At 43.9% G+C, this 27428-nt stretch overlaps 1 protein-coding gene and 1 long non-coding RNA gene across 3 annotated transcripts; one reads left to right on the forward strand and one right to left on the reverse strand.

Moving 5' to 3' along the window:
• The first annotated feature begins 11878 nt into the window (after positions 1 to 11878).
• On the forward strand, positions 11879 to 21254 carry BTN1A1 (butyrophilin subfamily 1 member A1). The gene is made up of 7 exons (XM_009204599.2): positions 11879 to 12130; positions 12352 to 12699; positions 15727 to 16008; positions 17495 to 17644; positions 18766 to 18786; positions 18872 to 18898; positions 19327 to 21254. The coding sequence occupies exons 1-7, from the start codon at positions 12052 to 12054 to the stop codon at positions 19998 to 20000; spliced, it is 1581 nt and encodes a 526-aa protein (XP_009202863.2). The 5' UTR covers positions 11879 to 12051; the 3' UTR covers positions 20001 to 21254.
• LOC103883549 lies at positions 12905 to 26955 on the reverse strand. 2 transcript variants are annotated; one of them, XR_001901631.3, is made up of 4 exons: positions 25944 to 26955; positions 21448 to 21517; positions 14642 to 14801; positions 12905 to 13252 (listed from the first exon to the last, which is right to left on the reverse strand). It is a non-coding gene; the product is annotated as an uncharacterized LOC103883549 (long non-coding RNA). The 2 variants fall into 2 exon arrangements; XR_645823.4 differs by lacking the exon at positions 14642 to 14801 and having other exon boundaries at positions 25944 to 26937.
• Between the last annotated feature and the right edge of the window lie 473 nt (positions 26956 to 27428).

Raw genomic sequence — 27428 nt, forward strand, 5'->3', positions numbered from 1 at the left:
TTTTTTTTGGCTGAACATCTCCTTGCAGACATTTACTGGGTTATTATAAAGAATATTACAAAGGATAAGCTCCACAGCCAGATGAAGAGATGGACAGGACAAGGTATGCGCGTGGATGGGAGGGTGACACGGAGTGTCCATGCCCTTTCTGGGCATACCACTCTCTAAGCACCTCCATGTGCTAAACAGCCTGGAAGCTCAGAGAGAGCTGTAGTTGTATAGTTATTGTCAGGCCTCTGAGCCCAAGCTAAGCCATCATATCCCCTGTGATCTGCACGTATACATCCAGATGACCTGAAGCAACTGAAGATCCACAAAAGAGGTGAAAATAGCCTTAACTGATGACATTCCACCCTTGTGATTTTTTCCTGCCCCACCCTAACTGATACAATATAGTCTCCCCGGCCCTTAAGAAGGTACTTTGTAATATTCTCCCCCACCCTTAAGAATGTACTTTGTATGCCTATCCCAAACCTATAAGAACTAATGATTGCTGACTCCTTTTCGGACTCAGCCCGCCTTCACCCAGGTGAAATAAATAGCCTTGTTGCTCACACAAAGCCTGTTTGGTGGTGTCTTCACACGGAGGACAGGCATGACAGTTATATAGTTGTATAGTTTGTATAGAGCTTTGTCTGCAAACCCCATACCATTTCCTGGAGGTTGGCCAGTGGGGCTAAAAGTTCTAACCCTCTAATCCTCTGATCACTTAGTCCTTCTGGTGATTGGCCCTGTCCTGAGGCTATCTAGGGGCCCTATCCTAACTTATCGCATTTAATAGCTCAGGTGTTATCTAATTGGCTCGCTATGAATAACGAAAGACACTCATATGAATTTTCACTCAGGACATTTCAAGGGTTTTTTGCTCAGTACAAAGACCAAATATATTTCGTATTATACCACACCTTCCATAACAGTTTCCAACCATTTTCAACTTCCCATTAAGATTTTTTTAGCTCCTGCCTATCCAAAATCAATGCCACATATTTTTGGTTTTCAATATTGTAACACCTCACTTTCAAGTATCAATTTCTGTATTGCATAGCTATCGCTGAGTAAAATATCACTCCAAACTCACTGACTTACAACAACAACTCTTATTATTATTCATCTTCTGGGTCTCAGCTGAGTGTGGCTGATCTAGTCTGATGATGAGTTCTTATGCCTTCAGGATCCCCCCTTCCAACACCTGCCTAAATTAAAAAACAAAACAAAACCAACACCTTCTTAGTGGTGACCACATGGCCAGAGTTAGCGACTTATTCCAGAGTTTTTAAAGATATGAAACTTGCTCCAAAAATCTCCATTTAAAGAAACTGAAAATTAAGAAATAAACAAAACAAAACAAAAAACACAGATTGGGTGTAGTGGCTCAGGCATGTAATCACAGCACTTTAGGAGGCTAAGGCAGGAGGATCACTTCAACTCAGGAGTTCAAGACCAGCCTGGGCAACAGAGCGAGACCTCGTCTCTACTAAAAATTTTTTAAAAAACAGCCTGGCTAACATGGTGAAACCCTGTCTCTACAAAAATACAAATATCAGCTGGGAGTGGTGGCACATGCCTGTAGTCCCAGCTACTCCTGTGGCTGAGGCAGGAGAATTGCTTGAATCCAGGAGGCAGAGGTTGCAGTGAGCTGAGATAGCACCACTGTGTTGCAACCGAGCGAGTTATAGAGAAATGCCACACTTTGAGACTAATTCAGGAGTCCTTTATTGCTGGTGAGTGAGAGACAGCTAGTGCTCAAAATTATCTCAGCCCCAAAGAAGGGGCTAGATTTTCCTTTATACTTTGGTTTAGAAAGGGAGGGGGAGCCTAGCTGAAGCAATCCTACAGAAGTAAAACAGACAAAAAAAGTTAAAAAGACAAATGGTTAAGGAAAAACAAACAGTTCCAGGTGCAGGGGCTTTAAATCTGTTACAAGGTAATAGACGCAGGGGCTTTGGGTACCATCAACCGGATACAAATGCGAGGGCTTAAGGTACTATCAACTGGGTGAATTCCTGGGAACTGCAGATATAGCTTGCCACAGTATCTTATCAGTTAATTGCATTCTTGGATGTGCTGGGAGTCAGCTTGCACAAGTTAAGTCCTTGAGGAAGGGGGCTGGGTAAGGGGCGGCAAGTGAAGGAGCCAAAATGGAGTTTGTCTGGCTCTTTCAGCTAAGGAAGAGTCAACTCAGGTTAGAACAAGGTAGGGTATCACAACTGTACTCCAGCCTGGGTGACAGAGTGAGATTCCATTTTAAAAAAACAAACAAAAAAATAGCCGGGTGTGTTGGTGCACACCTGTAGTCCCAGCTACTCTGGAGGCTGAGGTGGGAGGATCACTTAAGCCTAGAGGTTGAAGCTGCAGTAACCAAGCCTGGACAAAAAAGCAGGATGCTATCTCAATAAATAAATAAATAAATAACCAATACCCGAAGGAAAGTAACGTCTCAATAGTGCCTGTTTAAAAAGCAGAGAGGGGCTCCTCAGGAAGCTGACTTATTCCTGATTCTATGTGACTCTTGAAAAGGTAGAGAAAGGGAAGACAGAAGAATCTCCAAAGGCGAGACCCCTTCCCACTTCATGTCACATTTTCCCCATTCCTACTCACCTCCCCTTATTCTCACTTTCCTGATTCTCCCCATTTCCCATACTATATTTATTAGTTTGGAGGGATTTAAACATCAACTCCAATGGTTTAATTTTTTGTTTCTTTTTTTTCACAAGTCCTTTCTCATAATCTCTCTTATCTCCCTCCTTCTGTCTCTCAGAAAGATTCAAAACTTTTTTGAGATGATCAGGTTAGACTTGGAGCCACTGTTTCTTGCTGTAGGAGGGAAGAATGGATTGGAGCATAGATGCAGCAGGCACAGAAGGCCCTGAGTCGCCCCCAACCTCCACACCACCACGCAATTAGGGGGAAAATGCTTCCTCAGAGTTTCTCATCAACTTTTCTGGGGTATTTTGTTTTAGCTCCCTTACTCTAAGAGTGATTCTCTGCTCAGTGGCTATAACATGCCTCAGACTTCCCATTTAGACAATAATTTTTCTTTCAGAAATGAAATAGGGGGGAAACAGAGAAATGATGAATTTACTTCCTGATCCATTTCACCATACCAGGCTATTTGTCAGGAATGTTCCATCCTGGTGGGGATTTAAACCTTAAGCATGTGCTTGGATTCATACCCTTTGTGATGATTTCCAATCAAAAGTCATCTAAATGTTACATCTAGAATCTAGAAAAGGATTCTAAGTTTTTCAAAATTGGAAGGGACAATAAAAGTTATAAAAGCCAAATATGGCCAGGCTCAATGGCTCATACCTGTAATCCCAGCACTTTGGGAGGCCGATGTGGGCAGATCACCTGAGATCAGGAATTTGAGACCAGCCTGGCCAACATTGTGAAACCCCATTTCTACTAAAAATACAAAAATTAGCCAGGCGTGGTGGCGGGCGCCTATAATCCCACCTACTCAGGAGGCTGAGGCAGGAGAATTGCTTGAGCCGAGGAGGCGGAGGTTGCAGTGAGCAGAGATCGAGCCACTGCACGCCAGCCTGCAGTACAGAGTGGGACTGTCTAAAAAAAAAAAAAGAAGAAGAAGAAGAAGAAAGAAAAAAAAAAAAAAGCCAAAACCTTTTAGACCTGAAAGAGAATGAGGGCTCTGACTGAGAAAGAAAAAAAGCAGGCCTGACAGCTATCAGCTGAGAACAGGTCAGGCACTCCCAGCTAGGCTGTGTGTTTCCTACTGAAAATAAGAAACTTCACAGAGCACTAAATATCAAACAAGGCTATTCTGTGACTGTGATTGAGTGAGATAAAAACAAGACCACTTCATAATCATGCCAGAGCACAGACAAAATGACCATACATCCCCCTCTCCTGGCTAACCAGAGTAACTGCTGCTTCTTTACCAACTACAACTTGAGCCTTCTCTGTTTTCCCACCTCCTAATAAAAAGCACTGGAATAGGGCCGGGAGCGGTGGCTCACACCTGTAATCCCAGCGCTTTGGGAGGCGGAGGCAGGAGGATCGCTTGAGCCCAGGAGTTGGAGACCAGCATAGTGAGACCCTGTCTCTACCAAAAATACAAAAATTAGCTGGGTTTGATGGTATGCGCCTGTGATCCCAGTTACTGAGGAGGTTGAGGAAGGAGGATCGCTTGAGCCCAAGAGGTGGAGGTTACAGTGACCTGAGATGGCGCCACTGCACTCCATCTTGGGTGACAAAGTGACACCTTGTCTCAAAAACAAAAACACACAAAAAATTGTCTACTGCTTGATGATATTCATCCAGATAAATCCATTGCTTCCTTGAACATCTCCCAAATCACTTACAACAAATTCCTCCTATATTTTCTTGTGGGTGATGTGCTTCACCTTCCAATTCCCCATGGTGTGTGCGATCTGCCCACAGGGTGTGGAATCCAGGCTGCTGTAACAAGTATCCATAAACTCACTTGGTTGGGTTCCAGGGGGCTCTGGCTGATGAGGTTCAGCATGGCCACAGGTCAGTGCCCACTATAATCCTCCCAGTGCCACTCTACCCACCCCAAACTTGGCCCTAAGACTTTTCGTTCCCAGGTACAGCAAAATTTCCTAGCATCTAAAGCCAAAAGGAACTTCCCACAGATTTCTAAGAACAAAAACTGAAACAAAAAGCATGTTCATGGTTTACTGATAATGTTTCAGTAATCAGGTATTCACAGAAGGGAACAGTTGTTTCATTGTATGTTTCATGCACACATTCCATCTCCCTTCCCACGTCTTTAACTCAAATGATAATTGTATTTTTTTCATTTTCTAAATACACTCATCAAAGGGCTTGAAAACTTCTGAGTTTTCCCCCCTATTGTTCCACAAACAACAAACCTTTTACAAACCCCTCTGTTACTGCAAAATGGAAAAGAGCACAATTGTGTCCAGGTCAGAGGCTCTTCACTTCTCCGGGATTCTGAGCTCCTTCCTCCCAAGGGCTCAAGGCCTCAGGATATATGAAAATGGAGAATATTTGAGACCCTGTCTCTACCAAAAAAAGGAAAGTAGGATGAAGTCAGGACAACAATGAATTCGTAGGCGGCTCCTAAGATGTCTAAGTCTTGCATTTTCACATTTATCATAGCTTGTCCTCCCGCGGGAGAATGTATACCTGCTTTGGAAGGATCTACCCCACCAGGTAACAGGAAGAAAGACTAAGATGAACAGATATGGAAGACAGCTCAGAGGCTGCAATGGGATAAATTCTGGGCAGAACTCAAACAGTGGTCCACAAACCTTGATCCCTTCCCTGAACTCTTTCTCTCTTGCTCAATCCAACCTCAATTTATTGGCTCCTGTAAGTTCCCTGTCTACCTCTCTTGTTCTAGGAACTCTCCATTTCAAAAGTACTTCCAAGAATATAATTCAGGGATGTCCACACTCCACCAGATCTCAGCCTTTTGCTTCCCCAGGGCAAACCCCTGCTAACCCCTCTTCCACACAGAAGTCCACCATCTTCATCTCCACACCATCTTCGCTTCACTTCCCCTCCACCTTCACATACGCAAACTGTTGTGCATAAATTATACAAATTATAATTATAACATTATATAAACTCTGTATGTATAATTTTAACACGGGCTTGATAAATAGCGGAATTATGTCACTATAACAATGTTGAAGTGCCATTAGGTCATATCTGATTATTACTACCATATCAATAGTGTGTGCCCCCAAGAAAGAGCAGCTGACCACAAAGCTGACTAGCAAGCCACAGAAGAATACAGTATTTACATGATGCCCATTCGCCCCAGTCCTTTGTCTTGGCTTAGTATGGCCACATGTAAAACAAGCCTAAGACCTCGAGCCAGAATCATCCCTCAGAGGCATCTCCATAATTTATGCAGAGCTGGTAGCTGCCTCTTCACAGAAAGCTTCTGAATAAGGAGCAAGATAAAGAGCTATAGCTCGGTGGGTGCAGTGGCACGTGCCTGTAATCCTAGCTACTGGAGAGGCTGAAGTGGGAAGTCCCTTGAGCCCAGGAGTTTGAGTCCAGTCTGGGCAACATAGCAAGACCACCCCCTAACCTCGCACCCTACACCCCCCCCCACCCCATCTCAAGAAAGAAATAAAAAAAAAAGAGCTGTAGGCTGTAGATCTTGCCCTGTGGACCTGTGGACCAGAGCAACCAGCAGTGAGAATCCTGGTCCTATTCCAGACCTACTAAATCAGAATCTCTTTTTAAGTAAGACCAAAGTGCTGCTCTGGGAAGAATGAAGAGAGGGGATTGATAAATTACCTGATATGCTTAACTATGGAAACTGTGCTTAGAGTCAATTAGAGGAGTGGGAAAAACCTGTGAGGGGAATAAAGAAAACTAAACAAAGAACAAAAGTGATTCATTTCACCCCCTCCCTACTCCTAAAAAAACAAGAGGTTGTACATGAAAATAAATGTAATCATATATGATACTTGGTCCCGTAAAACTATAGTTACATAGCCACGGTATTGGAAATATGGAACAGAAGTTGTGATGTATACTACTGGTGGTATAACAGAGCTAAATCATAATTGATCATAATAGGGTATAGAAAAGTAATATCTAGAAATGTATATATAGAGAAATAGCAGCATAGATATGATATTGTCTCTAGAAACATGCAGATAAGTACCAGATAAAACAACTGAGCACTTAAAGAAGCTGTTTCTGGGGATTCAGGAGTAATAGGTTGGAAGTGGGAAGTGGGACTGACATTTCTTAAAAGCTCTTTGTCCTTTAAAAAAAAAAAAAAACCTGTTTGTATGTATTACTTTGACAGAATATGATACTGTCTTGAGAAATATGTAGATAAGTACCACATAACACAACTGATCTACAGTAAACTGTTTAAAAACCACATTTAAAAAGAAAAGACATTGACCAGGCGTGGTGGCTCACACCTGTATTCCCAGCAGTTTGGGAGGCCAAGGCGGGCAGATCACATGAGTTCAGGAGTTCAAGACCAGCCTGGCCAACAAAGTGAAACCCCACCTCTACTGAAAGTACAAAAATGAGCCGGGCATGGTGGCGCATGTCTATAATCCCAGCTACTTGGGAGGCTGAGGCACGAGAATCGCTTGAACCCAGAGGGTTGCAGTAAGCCGAGATTGTGCCACTGTACTTCAGCCTGGGTGACAGAGTAAGACTCTGTCTCTAAATCAATCAATCAATAAATAAACACAAATGGTTGCCTCAGTGATGAAAGTCAAGTAAGATGAGAATGAGAGTAACCATTGAATTTGACAAGAGGATAACACTGAGAAATTTCAACAGATTATAGTGAAAAGCAGGGAGGGGAAATAAATGCTGACATTTTATCATTAGGTTCCATATGAAGCATATTATATTCCTCAGCCCAAATGATTTCATGTCTAAAAGGAAGAAGTTTTTGTTTCCATCTCCCAGTGGGCCTGGGAAGAGCAGGAACTTCCTAAGAGCAGCCCCACCTCACAAGGCCTCTCCCAGTCAGGAACCATGACAGGCAGGGGCATTCTAGGGGCATCCTAGAGGTTCTGTTCTCTAAACTTTGGGAAATTCAGAGATCCTGTCTTTCATTGTGTAAGATGATGACTTGGTTTCTGTCAAAATGACCCAGATGTTATCCAGTCAAAATAGTGTCTGTTATGCAATAGCTTGAGCTCTAAGTACTTTCTTCTTTCCCCCAGACCCTTTCTTTTCAGTATGGCTCCCTAAGTTGCAAGTAAAAGCTCTTTTGTCCCCCTGAAAACAATCTCTTATGAGAATATAAAGCATGAGACAAAAGTCTCATTGAAAGGGGCCGATAAGAGAAGTGAGATGAGGAAGGGGAAATAGATTATAGATGATATGATCAGCAAGTTAAGCATGAAGAGGAAAATGGGACAGGAGCCTCTCAAACTAGGAAGACTAAGGAATGATGGGTTTGAATAAAGCCACAAATTATATTTCAGTCTATATGCTGATGAGAAGACAGGGAGTAAGAACTAGAAAAGCTCAGTTTAAGAGGGGAAGATAAGCTTGGAAACAAGAGATGACAATAAACACATCTGCTTCTGAAACTAGGGCTCAGATCAGGTGTCTGCCATGAGAAAGGGACCAAGTGTCACAGGATACACCTGGCCTATCTTCCAGGAAAGTCTACTTCTCTTGGAGGGGACAAAGGCTAATCAGGAGAAGCCCTAGAAGTGAGGTTGCATCTGCTTGATGCAATGTCTGAAAGACATTGCAGAAGGTGCAGCCCTTACATGAGCTTTTGAGGGAAGAATAGAAGTTCATCATAAAGATAAGAGGGAACAGGCCAGTCGCGGTGGCTCACACCTGTAATCCCAGCACTTTGGGAGACCAAGGTGGGTGTATCACTTGAGGTCAGGAGTTCAAAACCAGCCTGGCCAACATTGGGAAACCCCACCTCTACAAAAAATACAAACAAAGCCAGGTGTGGTGGGGCACGCCTGTAGTCCCAGCTACTCGGGAGGCTGAGGCAGGAGAAACGCTTGAACCTGGGAGTCAGAAGTTGCAGTGAGCCGAAATTGTGCCACTGCCCTCCAGCCTGGGTAACAAAATGAGACTTCATCTCAAAAAAACAAACAAACAAAAAAAAGTTAAGAGGGGACAGAATATTCAGGAAGAGGGAAGGCAAGCACTGCTATCTGGAGGCCTGAGAGGCATTGTGGGTTGAGGTAACCACACCCACTTCAAATTCAGCCTGTGGGTGGATAGGCAGCGAAGGAGAAGGGGAATGGAGAAAAGGCCCTCAGGAAAGAAGCAGGGAGACTGCCAGAGTATTTTCTTGACCAGATCAAGCTAGACCTATAGCATTTTCCTAACCAGATTAAGGTGCATAAACTTGATGCCAAAGTCACTAGGGAGAAGTGGAAGGATTTTTAAGCAAAAAGCAATATGATCAGATTAGCATTTCAGAAAGATCATTCTCCTGGCAGTCTGGTGGGTGAAATGGAGTAACTGTCTTTCGTCTTAATCACAATTCCAACTCAAAGATAAATAACAAAACTGGGAAGAATGTTTGTTACTATAATTCAGGATTGATATTTTTAAGTTATTAAAAGTTCACACAGATTGCTAAGAACTAGCACCAGCACCAGTCTTGAAAACAATGGGCAACTGGCCTGTAAAGCTCATTTCTAGAATGTATTAAATGTCTAATTAACATATTAAAAACTCCAGCCTCACTATCATATAAAGGCACAATAAATAACAATAATTAACTTGACCCATCCCAATAGTAAGGATGTGAAATAATAACTTCTCAGTGCTAGCAGGGATTAGGTGACGGCACTTACATTGAGAGTGTGATGGGTTCAACATTTCAGGAAGGAAATATGCTGATACCATGTCAGGCATGGTGGCTCATGCCTGTAATCCTGTTATGCCCAGACTGTTTGTTCCCCAAAGAAGACCACCAGAGTCCAGAGTCAAAGCCAAGTGGCAAGGATCTTTACTACAAGTTCGAACCTGGTCCCTCCTTTACACATTATGCAAGAGGGCCCCGAACAATGCTAGCGTTTGCTTTTTATAGCCCGAAAGTTGCAGGGGAACAAAGAAATTCTTTTGGCTCCCGCGCTTTCAGTAACCTTGAACGGCTGTCTCCTTATCGGAGACTTTCCAGGTGGTGTTTGTACTGGGCCCAGGGAGTTTGAGAGATATATGGCGGTATGTGGTGGGATGGGAGGATGGGATGTGTTTGTACTAGGCTCAGGGAGTTTTGAGCCCGGGGCTGAGGAATGTGCCCAGCTCCTTTCATTCCCAGCACTTTGGGAGGCCAAGGCAAGCGGATCACTGGAGGTCAGGAGTTCGAGACCAGCCTGGCCAACATGGTGAAAGCCCGTCTCCACTAAAATACAAAAATTAGCTGGGCATGGTGGCACGGCCTGTAATCTCAGTTACTTGGGAGGCTGAGGCAAGAGGAGAATCCCTTGAACCCTAGAGGCGGAGGTTGCAGTGAGCCAAGATTACACCACTGCACTCCAGCCTAGGTGACAGAGAGAGATTCCGTCTCAAAAAAAAAGAAAAGAGAAAAGAAATATTCTTATACCATTTGATCTGATGACTCTATTTCTGGAAATTTATCAAACAGCTTATCAGGACATTATCCAATTTGTAAATAAAGACTTATATATAAAGTGTATTATTTATAATAGGACAAAAATCCCAAATGTCCCACAACCATGGCAATTTTACAACTATTAACAATATTTTGAGTTACACAAAAAGTCTAATTGATTGTTTTTATGATATACATAAGCATAAAATAAATCTTGGAAGGAAATATGCCAAAATGTGAATTGAGGCTATCATTAGTTGGTAGATTAAGTGTGACTTCCATTTCATAAAAATATTTTTCTGTATTTTTAATTTTTTTCATAACAATGAGAGGTAGGTTTAGTATAAATTCAGGAATTGTAGGTCTCATGATGAGTTGCTTCAAGAGAAATAATTGTCAGGGAGGCAACTTTGGGGCCCTATAAACAGAATTACACTTCATGAGCTGGCACATTCACAGCCTACCCTTAAGACCGGCCCTTAATGGAGTTGTGCCAACAGACACAGCACCTTCAGTAGACACTCCAATAACCAAGACAGCTGTAGCCAGAGGCTACTGCTACCTTGGCCTCTGGGCTTTCATTGTTCAACCCACATAAATAATAATAGAATAACAATTTATCCTCTGCTGAGTTCCTACTATGTGCTAAGCAGTTTACCTGTTTAATCTCATTTAATCCTCCCAACACCTCTTCAAGAAAGGTATGTTCAACATTATTATCATTTTAGAGATCAAAGAACTGAGGCTTGGAAAGAGGAAATAACTGGCTGACACCCTCACATCTCATTTGTGTGTTTCCTTGCCTCTCTTCTTTTTTTCTCTTTTCCCCCTTTCATTTGGTCCAGCTCATCAATGCATATTTTGATTACTGAGCTGAAGACCACAAATCCAGTTTTCCATCTCTCTGAAAAACTTTTCATATCCTTTTTTTTCTCAAAGTGAATATACCAGGCCACCTGGAGGCAGGCTTTCCTGAGAGCACCTCCCCCTTCCTTTTCCTGTTGGCTTTTAACTTTTGCCCAGGGGGCCACTTTCTCACTTGGTAGCAGTGGCCTCTTGTGCCTTTTTCTCCAAGATCACCCAGGTCAGTATGTGCCGTTACTCTCAGTTCCCTGAAGGAGTGAGAAGCCAGGAGGGCATAGCATAGTTCTCTCTCTCCAGCTCTTTTCTCCTTGGTCCTAGCCCTCTACTCTTCAAGCCCTTTTGCTTGCTTCAGCTCCTGCTTCCTGTGCCATCTCTTCCCATCTTTTCTCTCTTCTCCTCCAATTCATTTCCTTGAAGTCCATTTCTGCCTTTATACCCTTATCTTTATTATCATTGCCAAAAGCAAATACCAAATTCTTGTATTTGAAAAAAGACTGGCTGGGTGCTGTGGCTCACACCTGCAATCCCAGCACTTTGGAAGGCCAACGCGGGCGGATCACGAGGTCAGGAGTTCGAGGCCAGCCTGGCTAAGATGGTGAAACTCCGTCTCTACTAAAAATACAAAAAATAGCCGGGCATGGTGGTGTGCGCCTGTAGTCCCAGCTACTTGGGAGGCTGAGGTAGAAGAATCGCTTGAACCCAGGAGGTGGAGGTTGCATTGAGCCAAGATCGTGCCACTGCACTCCAACCTGGGCGACAGAGCAAGACTCCGTCTGAAAAAAAAAAAAAAAAAAGGAGACTTTTTTTTTTTTTTAGTGCAGTGATTCCAAGATTTGTTCATCAATGTGCAACCAACTAATGAGTGTTATGCCTCACAGTTCCCTTCTCCTAAGTTTTAGAGTTAGGGTGGTGGGTGGGAAGGTGATGATCACAGTGTAAACTAAAAATCTATACTGGGGATGGAGGCTGAGAGGAGGTTTCAGGGGCAAATGACCAGAACACTTCCTGCTGGAAAGAAGTGTAGAGAGGATTTTGGAAGACGGAGGGTTAACAGAGCCGGTAGCTGTTTCCTGTCCATTCATCTCCTAGGCTGAAGCTCCTGAGGGACTCACATCAGTTATCTTGCTGCTCCAGAAAGGTGGGAGATGGCAGTTTTCCCAAACTCTGGCCTCCCCAGATGTCTGCTCACCCTCATTCTCCTCCAGCTGCCCAAACTGGATTCAGGTAGGTCTCTTTCTCTCTCTCTGGCCTGCATAGTTGAAATATCTCAATAAATGTGAAATAAACAATCCCACTTGGCTCTCCCTGGAGACTTCCACTGGATCCAAACTCAGCTGTCAAAGGAGAAGAGAGCACCGGGCACTACGCTTTGGCGGGCATCTGGTCCGCGTCTGTCCGCAGTTCCCATATCCACATCCGGTCTCATCCCACTCGTTTTTCCGCAGCTCCCTTTGATGTCATTGGACCCCCGGAGCCCATCCTGGCCGTTGTGGGTGAGGACGCCGAGCTGCCCTGTCGCCTGTCCCCGAACGCGAGCGCCGAGCACCTGGAGCTGCGCTGGTTCCGAAAGAAGGTTTCGCCGGCGGTGCTGGTGCACAGGGACGGGCGAGAGCAGGAAGCCGAGCAGATGCCCGAGTACCGCGGGCGGGCGACGCTGGTCCAAGACGGCATCGCCGAGGGGCGCGTGGCCTTGAGGATCCGCGGCGTCAGAGTCTCTGACGACGGGGAGTACACGTGCTTTTTCAGGGAGGATGGAAGTTACGAAGAAGCCCTGGTGCATCTGAAGGTGGCTGGTGAGTAGACGGGCTTTGACTTTCTCCGACGACTCCCCTGCTGTATATACTTTCGTATGGATCAGCTACTTTGTAAACCATCAGATTCATTCTCAAAATCTCCTTTAGGTTGATGTCGCCGGGGAGGGAGGACTATCTGGGCCGGAGGCGCGGTGGGGACGGGGGTGGGGGAGGGGGTGGGGGGCAGGTAAAAGAATTTACCGAGACAGTTGTAAAGGCAGATTTACTTTTAAAAGTATAAAAACACTTTGCGAGGAGGCAAAAAGGGCAGGATCAGCAAAAGAGAAACTGACTGCCAGGAAACAAAGGCTTGCTGGAGAATTTATAGAATAGTTTTTATGCTGTCTGTTGAAGAGAGCTTTGTGCAGTATCTATAAGGCAAAGGTTGCAGTGAGCTAACTTGCAGGTGTTTGGTGATAGTTGGACACAGGAAGGACGACTGTGAGTTATTTGCACAGGAGGGCTGTGTACTGGACCATGAAGAAAGGCAGACTTGTCTTATCTCTTTGCTTTCCCCTGATTAGGACTCCACAGCTAGAAGGTACTGAAGGTCCTACAGTAGATCAGTGAGAAAGGGTTTTGAGTTGAATACAGAGAGAGCAGTGCAATGTCTTTATTGTAGAACTGTTTTTCAATTATCTCCAGCCCTTTTTCAATAATAGGGTAAGCATTTCTTCATGAAATAATTAAATATATGTAAGAGTTATGTAACAGTCTTTTATACAAGTACACCATAATTTACTTCATTGAGTCCCTGAATTGTACATTTAAATTGTATTTTTCACCATTACACACCTTATGGCTGTGGTAAGCATACCACACACTTTAAGGCTGGCTTATGGATTAGTTTCTAAAGACTGACATCCTAAGATTAGAGAGCATGGCTATTTGTCACATTCCTGATTCATATAGAAAAGATTCTCTTCTTGTTCCCTTTTTTGTTTCAAGCCAGAACTCAAAGGGAAACGATAAAGAAAATAATAAGCTTTGAGGAGGAAAGTACGCATTGAGGTCTGACTTTTTCAATTCCTAGTGAATGACATCAAGCAAATCTCTTTCTGATTTTAACTGTAAAACTGAGGATGTTTTTATCTAAGATTATTTTTCAAGAATAAAATAGTCTGGGAGCAGTGGCCAACTCCTATAATCCCAGCTCTTTAGGAAGGAGAGGCAGGAGGATCTCGTGAGCCAAGAAGTTCAAGGTTACAGTGAGCTGATGGTTGCCACTGCATTCCAGCCTGGACAATAGAGTGAAACGCTGTCAAAAAAAAAGAAAAAAAAAGGTGGGGTGTGGTGTCTCACACCTATAATCCCAGCATTTTGGGAGGCCAAGGCGGGTGGATCACTTTTGATCAGGATATTCAAGACCAGCCTGGCCAACTTGGCGAAATCCCATCTCTACGAAAAAAAAAAAAAAAAAATTAGCTGGGACATACCTGTAATCCCAGCTACTCAAGGAAAATCGCTTGAACCTGGGAGGCAGAGGTTGCAGTAAGCTGAGATTGCGCCACTGCACTCCAGCCTGGGTAACAGAGTGAGACTCATCTCAAAAAAATAAATAAATAAAATAAAATAAAATTAGACAATATATGAGAAATGACCTTGCCAATTCTAAAAACATTATAGATGTATTAGATACTACACTGTGCCTTAAACTGATCTAAAACATATAATATACAAACATTGCCTTTCACATATATATCATATATGCATGTATTATCTATATCTAGATGCATATATATATCTATATACATAGATATATATTCAAGTAAACATAAAGTTTGAAAAATACTTGGGTGAAATGTGGGTCCCTGCTTCACAACAGGGTCCCCCAGTTGCAGCATCATGTATAATTTAAATATCGACATTTTGTTTTTAGGGAAGAAGTATCTTAAAGGTTCATTATAAAAACCTAGAGATTTGATGGCATAAAACGTGTTACCTTTTATGAGTGGCAGACACTATTGAGAATCTGCTGAAAGTGGCAGCTCCTTCCAAGAAAAGAATATACATTCTTGTATATACACACATTCTTGGAATGTGGATTTTAACCAGTGGTTGTGGAAATGTGTTGAAGAGCTCTTTTACGCAACTCAGTTTTTCTGTGCCATGTGGAATTAGAGAAAAAAATAGGCTGAACACACAAGAAAAGCAGCTTTATGTTTATATATAGCAGGCCACAATTATGAGGGAAGATGAAGTTGAGACCATTTAAGAAAATTTCTGAATCAACCTCATGGATAAAGAAAGCTTAAATTGTCAACTATAATCTCAGGTCAAAGAATCTCCAATCCTCTACTCAAGGATATTCCTCTGTTCATCCCAGTCCTAGTTCTCCTCCTCCCCACCAAAGCTTTCTCATAATGCTCTCAACCATAGAGCTATCAGTCAGCTCTGAGGCTCTCAACCTAGACCACTAACCCACCTCTGAGTTATTGGTCTTAGTGTTCCTACTGGCTGGACAAGCACCCCCAAGTCTGTCCACCAAACTGCCGCAAACATTTCAAAGGCTTAATCCCAACAAGGCATCCCTCTCTGATAAGGTATATGAAATTCATTTTATTGGTACTTCAATTTCCTTAAAAAAAAAAAAAAAAAAAAAAGCTTTTTTAGAAACAGCATTTCACTCTGTCACCCGGGCTGGAGTGCAGTGGTGCCATCACAGCTCACTGCAGCCTTGAACTCCTGAACTGAAGCAATCCTCCAACCTCAGCCTCCCAAGTAGCTAGGAATACAGGCAAGAACCACCATGCCCAAAGAGATGGGGTCTCATTATGTTGCCAAGGCTGTCTTGATCTCCCGGACTCAAGCAATCCTGCCTCAGCCTCCCAAAGTGCTGATATTACAGACAGAAACCACTGTGCCTAGCCCTCAGTTTCCTTGTGTATTGAAATATGGAGATGAGTTCTTCCCACTACTAGTCCACTTGTGCCTTTCTCTCTCTCTCTCTCTTTCTCAAACTATGTACCTCTATGGTTATAAGGCTCTCAAAAGGGGTCCACTAAAACATTAATTCTCTCTCCATAGCTCTGGGCTCTGACCCTCACATCAGTATGCAAGTTCAAGAAAATGGAGAAATCTGGCTCGAGTGCACCTCAGTGGGATGGTACCCAGAGCCCCAGGTGCAGTGGAGAACTTCCAAGGGAGAGAAGTTTCCATCTGCATCAGAGTCTAGGAATCCCGATGAAGAAGGTTTGTTCACTGTGGCTGCTTCAATGATCATCAGAGACACTTCCGTGAAAAATGTGTCCTGCTACATCCAGAATCTCCTTCTTGGCCAGGAGAAGGAAGTAGAAATATTCATACCAGGTTAGTGGAACCAATGCTGCTGGATTCCTATGTTGACACAGCTTCAGAGCCATACCACCTGGGACACCTGCCCAGATGTGACCTCATGGCAGAGTTCTCTACTTTCCCCACCTAAGCTCTTGTCCACTGACTTAAAGGAACCCCATCAACTTTATTAGAAGAGTTAAGATACTGAAGACATAAATCTACCTTGATCTCATATAAATTTATCTATTTATTTTGATCTCAGATTATTTATCTATTTAATTTTTGAGACAGTGTCTCACTCTGTTGCCCAGACAGAAGGGCAGCGGCAGAATGATCTCAGGTCACTGCAAGTTCCGCTTCCTAGGTTCAAGCGATTCTCCTGGCTCAGCTCCAGAACAGCTGGGATGACAAGTGCACACCACCATGCCCAACTAATTTTTTGTATTTTTAGCAAAGGCAGGGTTTCCCCATGTTCCCCAGGTTGGTCTTGAACTTCTGGCCTCAAGCAATCCACCTGCCTTGGCCTCCCGAAGTGCTGGGATTATAGGTGTGAGTCATTGCACCCAGCGAAATTCCAGATTTTCCATTTTAGGAGATCTAAGTGAGATAGAGAAGCTTTGTCCCTGGAGACCTTCCTGATCCAGAGCCTTCTCGCCTCAAGTAAACAAAAAGACTAAATTGGCCGGGCGCGGTGGTTTATACCTGTAATCCCAGCACTTTGGGAGGCCGATATGGGCGGACCATGAGGTCAAGAGATCGAGACCATCCTGGCTAACACGGTGAAACCCCGCTTCTACTAAAAATACAAAAAAATTAGCCGGGCATGGTGGCGGGTGCCTGTAGTCCCAGCTACACAGGAGGCTGAGGCAGGAGAATGGCGTGAACCTGGGAGGCAGAGCTTGCAGTGAGCTGAGATCGCGCCACTGCACTCCAGCCTGGGTGACAGAACGAGACTCTGTCTCAAAAAAAAAAAGACTAAGCTACTTTTCTACTTTTGCCATTTCCACCCATACCCACTTCTCCCTCCCATCCCGTGCTAGAGCGCTGTCTAGGTTTCCAGGGTCCTCAGGAAAGCAAATCCTCTCATTATTCCCCAGATACTGTCTCTGGTTCAGGCAGGAACTTTCCTTATTCTTTGGTCAATGAGTCCCATTCTGTTACATACAGAGGCACATTTCCCCTTCCTTATTTACCTCCTTCATCCTCTTGGCTCCCATTGTGCACTGATAGTTAAGGAGGAATTTCCATAATGACATGAATTTGTCCATTATATTTATTATTTCACAGATCCTGTCCTCAAATTACTCTTCATATTTCTCTCTTTCTCTGCTGACTCCTGCTTGAAGTCAATTTTTTTTCTGAAAATTTTAGAGTGGCATTGGAGTGACTATTTTTTTGCTATATGAGGGAGGAGAGTGGTCCAGGCCATCACCTGTTCTACCCTTCTTTGGAAACTGGAGAAAAGCCAGACTTGCTCAGTGTTTCTCAACTAATGTCCTTCTTGGGGATTTTGTTTTAGCTTCCTCCATCCCAAGCCTGACTCCTTGGATAGTGGCTGTGGCTGTCATCCTGATGGTTCTAGGACTTCTCACCATTGGGTCCATATTTTTCACTTGGAGACTATACAACCAAAGATCCAGAGAGAGGAGGAATGAATTCAGCTCTAAAGGTACATCATAGAATCCACAAGGGCTACGTGTCAGGAGTGCTTCAGAGGCAGACTGGATCCAAGTCCTTTAGAATGACTTCCTTTAGGATGACAGGAAGATATTTGAGGCCGGGCATGGTGGCTCACACCTATAATCCCAGTAGTTTTGTAGGCCCAGGCAGGTGGATCACCTGAGGTCAGGAGTTCGAGATCAGCCTGGCCAACATGGCAAAACTCCATCTCGACTAAAAATACAAAAATTAGCCAGGCTTGGTGGTGGGTGCCTGTAATCCCAGCTACTTGGGAGGCTGAGGCAGGAGAATTGCTTGAACCTGGGAGGCGGAGGTTGCAGTAAGCCAAGATCATGCCATTGCACTCTAGCCTGAGCAACAGAGTAAGACTCCATCTCAAAAAAAGAAGAAGATACTTGATTCTAGAATTCTGAAAATTGGAAGGAATCATAAGGCTCCTGAAGTCACAGATGCCAATATGAAGAAGCACAGAGGTTTGAGGCATAGGCAGAGTCTAATCAAGATTATCAGGCCTGATGTTTACTCACTACCCACCCTCAGACCCTACTCCCACTTTTAACTCAATTACCCCATACCAATCTTATTATTAAAGATCTGAGGCTGGGTGCAGTGGCTCATGTCTGTAATCTCAGCACTTCGGGAGGCCGAGGTGGGTGGATCACATGAGGTCAGGAGTTCAAGACCAGACCAGACAACATGGTGAAACCCTGTCTCTACTAAAAATACAAAATTTAGCCAGGATGGTGGTGCACACCTGTAGTCCCATCTACTCAGGAGGCTGAGGCAGCAGAATTGCTTGACCCTGGGAGGTGGAGGTTACAGTGAGCTGAGATTGCACTAGTGCACTCCAGACTGGGTGACAGAATAAGATTCTATCTAAAAAGAAAAAAAAAAAAAATCTGATCCCAAGCCAGTTCCAATATGTAGGAACTTCCTGCATCTTTCTTCAAAAACAAAGCAAAACAAAATCCTTGTTCTTGATTTATTGGCAATGCTTCAATATTCAAGTAGTCATGAATTAAACAGTTCCTCCTTTGTGTGTTTCCCACACGAGTTTTGTCCCCTCCTTTACATCCACTATACATTGAGGTATTTTTGTTTGTTTTCCAGAGAGACTCCTGGAAGAACTCAGTAAGTTCTGTCTTCTTATTATTTCACCCACAGAGTTTTCTCTATTGTATAACCTGTCGATGACTATCTTTCTCTTTTGTTGCAGAATGGAAAAAGGCTACATTGCATGCAGGTCAGTGGCTCTGAACTTCTCTAGGGCTCTGAGGCTCTATCCCCTAAGAATTCAAAGTGCTATGATACTTGGAAATGAAAACACTAACACACTTTAGTGATGAGGACAGGAAGGAAACCAGTGATGACAAATGGCCTTAATAGTTTCTGTGAGGCACACAGAGAACCCTCGGAAGATGGCCAGGAGACAAGCCCCTTCCAGCAGAGTCCCATTAGACCCTAGGCACAGTCAGCTCTTACATCACCCTCTGGCTGCTGGTAAGGGGGGATTCTGTGGTGAATGGAGGCCCATGAGCAGGCCAAACATCTCCCCACCTCCAGGAGACCTGTCACCTCCAACAACAGTGCTCTGTTTCTTAGGAGAAGGAAAGACAGTCCTGCAACCTGTAATATTCACTGATGTCAGACCTGCTGTTTCTTTCTTTCCAGTTGATGTGACTCTGGACCCAGACACAGCTCATCCCCACCTCTTTCTTTATGAGGATTCAAAATCTGTTCGACTGGAAGATTCACGTCAGAAACTGCCTGAGAAACCAGAGAGATTTGACTCCTGGCCCTGTGTGTTGGGCCGTGAGACCTTCACCTCAGGAAGGCATTACTGGGAGGTGGAGGTGGGAGACAGGACTGACTGGGCAATCGGCGTGTGTAGGGAGAATGTGATGAAGAAAGGATTCGACCCCATGACTCCTGAGAATGGGTTCTGGGCTGTAGAGTTGTATGGAAATGGGTACTGGGCCCTCACTCCTCTCCGGACCCCTCTCCCATTGGCAGGGCCCCCACGCCAAGTTGGGATTTTCCTAGACTATGAATCAGGAGACATCTCCTTCTACAACATGAATGATGGATCTCATATCTATACTTTCTCCAACGTCTCTTTCTCTGGCCCCCTCCGGCCCTTCTTTTGCCTATGGTCCTGTGGTAAAAAGCCCCTGACCATCTGCCCAATTGCTGATAGGCCTGAGGGGGTCACAGTCATTGCTAATGCCCAGGACCTTTCTAAGGAGATCCCATTGTCCCCCATAGGGGAGGACTCTGCCTCTGCAGATGCAGACACACTCCATTCTAAGCTAATCCCTACCCAACCCAGCCAAGGGGCACCTTGAGGAATATCCCAGCTCATCTGTTTTCCTTTCCTCTAACCCCTCTCCTCCATGCCTTCTGAGGCTTCACCAGCCAGCTTCACCCAGCCTGTTTCTTCCTGTTGGGTGGCGATTAATTCATCCTGTGAAGGTTGCATTACTGCTGCTAGAGAGGGTGGGGATTGCACCTTCCGAATCTGTTTCTGTACCAATATTTGGGGGATGGAGGGGTGACTCAAACTGCTTCTTGTGTTCTCCTAATCCCTTAAGACTAGAACCTATAGGAAACTACTTGGAGCAAACTCAAAGGACAGATTAGGGATCGAGATCGGGTCAGGTTAGCACGGGGTTGTGGTTGAAATGTCTTGGTATCCAGGATAAGGGTATGTGGAAAAACAGGCTTTAGGCAAGTGGAAAATTCAAAATATGCTGCGGAAGGACAATCTCAGGCTGAAATCCCATAAAGGAACTTGGAGGGAACATTATGATGGAGGGAAGTGAGGTGAACCCAGGCACATGATGAACACCTGGCTCACCCACAGAGTTTTCACAGCCTATATCTCAAATTTTCTAAGCCATGTCCCATAGGATAGAGGAGACTGGCCCCACTTCTATGGGTGCTGAGCTCTGGAAAAGGGGGAGCAGAGAAGAACTGAGATGAGCAGGGATGAAGGGTCAGGCAGAAAGTGTGATAGAGGAGAGAATTTTTGACAAAACTCGAAAGTTGTTTGCACCGCTGTCCTTTGTGCCCTATTCCTTTCTCTGCGCCCTCCTGTTTCTCCCTTGCCTGGACATCATTCCACCCTCAGTTTGTTGACTCCACAAGTTTCCAGTTGTCCTCTTCTTTTTGTTATAGCATCTCTCCATTTCAAAGACATTCCTAGAAATCATCCTTCAGTGATATCATTACTTGATCAGCCACCATCTCAACTTTATGTCACCTCAGCCCTCATCTCAATGCCCAAACCCCTTACGCACACCTTCGGTTAGCTTTAACTGCCTCCATTTCCACACTGTGCACCTTTCACTGTTTCCCTACCCAGCTTTCCTACATGCTGCCTCTCCTCGGGGTCCCCTGAATGCTGCATTATTGTGTTTAGCACAGCTGGACTGACTGCACCTGTGTATTTGCCCCTGAGCACTTTCCTGTATACATGTGGCTTGTCTTGCCAATGAACTCCAGGCTTACACCTTCCATTTCCATCGTATTCTCCATTTTCCAGGATAGATGTTGCTCATTGTCTTTACCTAATAAATAAATTTGTCTGATTGCTAAGAGCAGCCTCTTAACCTTTCTTTATGTGAACTGAAACATAATAAAACATAGGGAAAGAAACTTGCATGGGAATGCAGCTGTCCAAAGCTTTGTCATTGTATGTGGTCTAAGGCTCATCTCTAGGCCTGATGGCAGTGGGTTCACCAGGGCAGGTGCACATAGGGGCTGATGCCTCATGAGGGAACAACTACTTACCAATGGTCTTCAAGCAGGAATACAGAATCTCAACTCAGGAACAATTTTGTGTTAGTCCATTCATATATTTCTGTAAAGAAATACCTGAGATTGGGTAATTTATAAAGATAAGAAGTTTAGGCCGGGCATGGTGGTTCACGCCTGTAATCCCAGCACTTTGGGAGGCGAGATGGGTGGATCACGAGGTCACGAGTTTGAGACCAGCCTGACAAACATGGTGAAACCCCACTTCTACTAAAAACACAAAAATTAGCCAGGTGTGGTGGCAGGCACCCATAATCCCAGCACTCAGAAGGCTGAGGCAGGAGAATCACTTGAACCCGGGAGGCAGAGGTTGCAATGAGCTGAGATCGTACCATTGCACTCCAGCCTGGGTGACACAGCAAGACTCTGTCTCAGAAAAAGAAAAAAAAAGATAAGAAGTTTAATTGGTTCATAGTTCTGTAGGCATGACAGCTTCTGCTCAGCTTCTGGGGCGGCCTCAGGAAATTTACAATCATGGCAGAAGGCGAAGGGGAAGCAGGCAAGTCTTAATGGCCGTGGCAGAAGGAAGACAGAAGCAGGGATAGGGGAGGAGGCGGGGGGAGCAGGGGATGTGTTACACACTTTTAAACAATCAGATCTCATAATTAGTCACTCATTCACTATCACAAAAATAGCACTGGCCAGGCACAGTGGCTCACGCCTGTAATTCCAGCACTTTAGGAGGCCGAGGTGGGCAGATCACCTGAGGTCAGGAGTTCAAGACCAGCCTGGCTAACATGGTGAAACCCTGTCTCTACTAAAAATACCAAAAAAATTAGGCCGGCGTGGTGGCACATGTCTGTAGTCCCAGCTACTCGGAAGACTGAGGCAGGAGAATCGGTTGAACCTGGGAGGCAGAGGTTGCAGTGAGCCGAGATCATGCCACTCACTTTACTCCAGCCTGGGCGACAGAGAAAGACTCCATCTCCAAAAAGAAAAAAAGAAAAAGAAAAAAATATAGCACTGAGGGGATGGTGCTAAACCACTCACAATAAACTGCCCCCATTATCTAATTACCTCCCAACGGGCCACACCTCCAACATTAGGGATTACAGTTGAACATGGGATTTGGGTGGGGACACAGATCCAAACTATATCAAATAATTTCCAAAGATCACCCACCCCATTTTTCTTCCTTTAATTGCAAGGCCTTACCATTAAAGATTTCCCAAACATTTCCTCCTCTTGGAAAAGTACTGTTAATTTAAAGAGCTGGCTTCTCTTACCTATACCATCAATCAGGTTACCTTTACAGTAGTAGAAATGGAGTCACCACCCAAACAGGGGCGGAGGGTAGGTAGCCACTGGCATTGTGGCCCTTTGGATAGCTGAACACCTGGAGGTTCCTGGAGGGCGGTGTGTGCACAGAGAAGGATTGGGAGCTGCATGCCCCTTCCCACACACCTTGCCCTATACATATTTTCCATCTAGCTGTTCATCTGTATACTTTGTAATATCCTTTATAATAAATCAGTAAACATGTATTTGCAGGATAGGTTGGATAAAATCAAGAGTAAACTCTACTGAAGGAAGGAGGAGTCTTAGTAGCATCAGTCCCTGGATTTAAAAGGGATGTTTGAATGAAACTGGGATTCCAAGAAGATGAAAGACAAGACTAAAAAAGGAACTAAAAGAAATTGCTCGATCTATTTATAATACATTATGATGCATCATGAAACTAAATACCACTCTAATACTTTCAGGATATATTATAATCCTCCCTGCACTTACTTGCTTAAATCCAACACCTATGTCTGCAATATTAAAATCCTCCAAAGCATTCTATTTGTTTTAGGGGCAAGTAGGCAGTGGAGAAGCTGTGAGCCTGCATTGCATTCTAGTGTGGGCCACAGAGAAGAGGACTCTCAAGTTGAAGAATGGATGGTATCAACCAGAAAGAGGAAAATGGGCTTGTTTCTGGAGCTGAGGGGAGAGAAAAGGGGGTCAAATGGGAATTCACTTGGGGTTATGCATTACATTCAAGTGTGTATTTAGATACAAGCCTTTACCTCAACACCTTCCTTACCCCCATTCTGAATAGATTTCATGCCACAGTAAAAACAAAACCAATTCATAATCATTCCATTAAAAATAGTAAATATTTAAGAACCACAGGCAGTAGTTTACTGATTTAATGTGTAATGTATATCCTAAAATGTATCTCTAAACCTCACCCAGAATAGATGGACTGCCACAGAAATCCCCCTCTGAGAGTAGGGAAAAAGAACAGTCACAGATTATAATCAGCTCTATGACTCTTCTTTCCTTTTTCCCCATGACCTTCCAGGAAAATGGTCACTGGGCACAGTACTGAGCTTGTGGTAGATTCTTAGGAGATACCATGTCCTCCTTCCTTTTTCCCTCCAGCTCCAGCCAGACACACCCCTTAGAAAGAATTTATGTGGGCCAGGCGCAGTGGCTCACAACTGTAATCCCAGCACATTGGGGAGGCCAAGGCGGGCGGATCGCTTGAGGCCAGGAGTTCTGAGGCCAGCCTGGTCAACATGGCAAAACCCTGTCTATACTAAAAATATAAAAATTAGCCAGGCATGGTTACACACGCCTATAGTCCCATCTATTCGGGAGGCTGAGGTTGGGGGATGGCTTGAGCCTGGGAGGCAGAGGTCACAGTGAGCCAACATCATTCCACTGCACTCCAGCCTGGGGGACAGAGCCAGACACTGCCTCAAAAATAAATAAATAAATAAATAAAATAATTTATGTGCTAGAGCTAAGAACCTGCCTTTGGCTCCCTGTCCTGGTGGCACCAGCTATAAGAACTGTGCCCCAGAGATAAGGAAATTATCAGTCTCAGTATGTCTGGCCTTATTTCCAAATCTTCTAAAAGACAAGAAATGTTGCATCGCCAATGCTTTACCAAAGCCTGTGTTAGTCACCCAGGCAAAGTAGGTGACACTGTGATTTCAAAAGCACTGAAACTAACTGAAGTATTTGCTAATGTCTGATTTTTTTTTAATCTAGAAACAAACACCTTTCCACCCTACAACTAAAAATCATACTAAAAATGCACATACCCCTAAAATGATAACAGCTGACTTTATTTCACACTGCCAAATGCCAGCTCTGGTAGTCACATGTTTCTGGGAGCCTGCCTCTATTTAACAGAGACTATGAGGTAACTAAACCCAGACATTCAGATTGTGAGAAAAATAACTGAACTACTTCCCTATTCCCTAATCAATAGCAGCTCTTCCATGCCATTCCTCCACACATCTTGAGTCATGTCTCTTCTGCCTACAGACAGCACTCATATTTCCTCAAATACCCCTCTTGCAATAGTCTTTGACAGTCTACTCCCAACTACATATACATTTACTCTTGCTCTCATTGTATTATTTTAAAATGGAAATAACTTATTTTCCTGAAAATACATGAAAATGTATTTTACAAAGTAAAAATGGTCCAAAATCTCATCACTCAAACATGACCAATGCCAATATTTGGGTTTATCCTTTCATTTAAAACATATACACACACACACACACACAAAATATATACACACACATATTACATATTATATATAATATATATTATATATTATAATCTATTATATATTTTATATATATTATATATATATATGTGGTGCCAAGAGCTTCCAAGGAAAGGTCAGATGAGCAACAATCATCCATCATAGAAGACTGGCTGACCATGGAGGAGAACACTGCATAGGGATTCCCTGCATACTTTAAAGCATTGCTACTCATGCTGATTCTGAACTGGCTTGTTAGAACCAAAAACCTTAGGTCCCACTGAGACCTCCTGAATCAGAAACTACATTTAACAACATGGTGATTCATGTGCACTTTACTGTTTAAGAACAGGCTGCATGTGTGCTTCAAAATATTATGCATCTACTCGGGATTGAAGATCTTAGTTGAAGTAATAAGAGTCTTTCTAGAGGAATATCTCGCTGGGTGCGGTGGCTCATGCCTGTAATCCCAGCACTTTGGGAGGTTGAGACAGTGGATCACCTGAGGTCAGGAGTTTGAGAACAGCCTGGCCAACATGGCGAAATCCCGTCTCTACTAAAATTACAAAAATTAACCCAGCGTGGTGGCCCACACATGTGGTGCCAGCTATTCGGGAGGCTAAGGCAGGAGAATCGCTTGAACCTAGGAGGCAGCAGTAGCAGTGAGCCAAGATTGCACCATTGCACTCCAGCTTGGGTAACACAGCGAGACTCTGTCTCAAGAATAAGAAAAGAAAGAAAGAAAGAAAGAGAAATATCTCCAAATTTTGATAACTGTGCAAAATGCATTTATGTAGCGACTGAATATGCATACTCATAGTATTAGCAGTAACAAAGTACTTATTATGCATCAGGTCCTGTATTTTGCATGCTGTAATTCCTGCCATTTTTCAGACCCCTAGAAGGTAGGTAGGTATCAGTGCAGTTTCCATTTTACAAATAAAGAGTCTGAGGAGCAGAGAGATAAAATGGCTTCTATTACCTGCTGGAGAGTAAGCAGAGATGAGATTTGACTCCAGGCCGTCTGACTCCAGGGTCCATGGTGTTGGTTAGGTACAAAGTACACTGTCCAGAAAATGACTTTCAAACAATCTTATAAGCTGAGCAAATCTTGTGTTAGTTTACAAAGCAGTATACAACTTAGAACCAGTAGGAGGTAAGAAAGTTAACATAACATCAAGCCACTGCCACAGAAAGACCTTGTGCTGGACTATACAAGAATTTGGCCTCATGTTCTTCTAAGAGAGAGAGGTGAAGGCAGCCACCAGTTCCATTCAAACAGCAAAACAGCAGTGGAAGATAATCAAGTGTCAGGACAGTGGCTTTGGATTATAATAACCACAGTGAGACACTGTTACATTGTTGTAGTTGTTGAATTGCAGTTCTGATGAGTTTATTGTTGTTTAAAGCCTTTTAATCCTTTCAAGAGCCGCTGAAGACTGAATTTTTCTCTAGGTCTGCAGCATTAACTCTCACCTATCGGCTCACTACTCCTGAATTGATGACTCTGGCCCCAACGTGGTTTCCAGATGGCCTTACTTATTCTACTGCCTCTTGAACATCTTCTCTGTGATAAATAATAGGTACCTCAAATTTAAGGGAACCAAAGTACAACTCTAGATTCCCTCTGACTAATTTACACCTTACTTAATCTTTTCCACTCCATTAATGACTCTAATTGTCATCCATTTCCTCGATCCAAAAATATAGGCATAAGCACTAATTCCTCTTTTTATCTCATTTTCCACCTCCAAACGCCTAGTAAGTCCTGTCAGCTCTGCCTTCAAAACATATCCCGGACATGAGCACTTCTTTCCTTCTTTACCACTAGCTCCCTAAGCCATCATCACTTCTTACCTGGATTTTTTATGTAGCACCTGCTTCAACCCTTGCCTCTATGGTCAGTTACCCACAAAGACCAGAGTGTTGTTTGGTTTGGTTTGGTTTGGTTTTGAAATAGAGACTCACAGCCAGGTGTGGTGGCTCACACCTGAAATCCCAGCACTTTGGGAGGCCAAGGCAGGCAGATCATGAAGTCAAGAGATCGAGACCATCTTTCCCAGCATAGTGAAACCCCATCTCTACAAAAAACACAAAAATTAGCTGGGTGTGGTGGCGTGCACCTGTAGTCCCAGCTACTCTGAAGGCTGAGGCAGGAGAATTGCTTGAACCAGGGAGGCAGAGGTTGGAGTGAGCCTAGATCGTGCCACTGCACTCCAGCCTGACGACAGAGCAAGACTCCATCTCAAAAAAAAAAAAAAAAAAGGAATAGAAAAGAAAAAGAAATAGAGTCTCACTCTGTCGCCCAGACTGGCTATTTTTTGTTTCTTTGTTTGTTTGTTTGTTTTAGAGACAGGATCTCCCTGTGTTGCCCAGGATGGTCTTGAACTCCTGAGCTCAAGCCATCTGCCTTCCTGGGCCTTCCAAAGTGCTGGGATTACAGGCATGAGCCACTGTGCCACGCCCA

This window comes from Papio anubis, chromosome 6 (assembly GCF_008728515.1).
Source record: "Papio anubis isolate 15944 chromosome 6, Panubis1.0, whole genome shotgun sequence".
Classification (NCBI taxonomy): Eukaryota; Metazoa; Chordata; class Mammalia; order Primates; family Cercopithecidae; genus Papio; species Papio anubis.

Bases quoted from the DNA above. Each gene is read 5' to 3' on its own strand.
- BTN1A1 (XM_009204599.2), top strand. From the start codon at position 12,052: ATGGCAGTTTTCCCAAACTCTGGCCTCCCCAGATGTCTGCTCACCCTC. The intron at 18,787-18,871 runs GTAAGTTCTGTC...CTTTTGTTGCAG, and splicing joins GAGACTCCTGGAAGAACTCA to AATGGAAAAAGGCTACATTG. The intron at 18,899-19,326 runs GTCAGTGGCTCT...CTTTCTTTCCAG, and splicing joins AAAGGCTACATTGCATGCAG to TTGATGTGACTCTGGACCCA.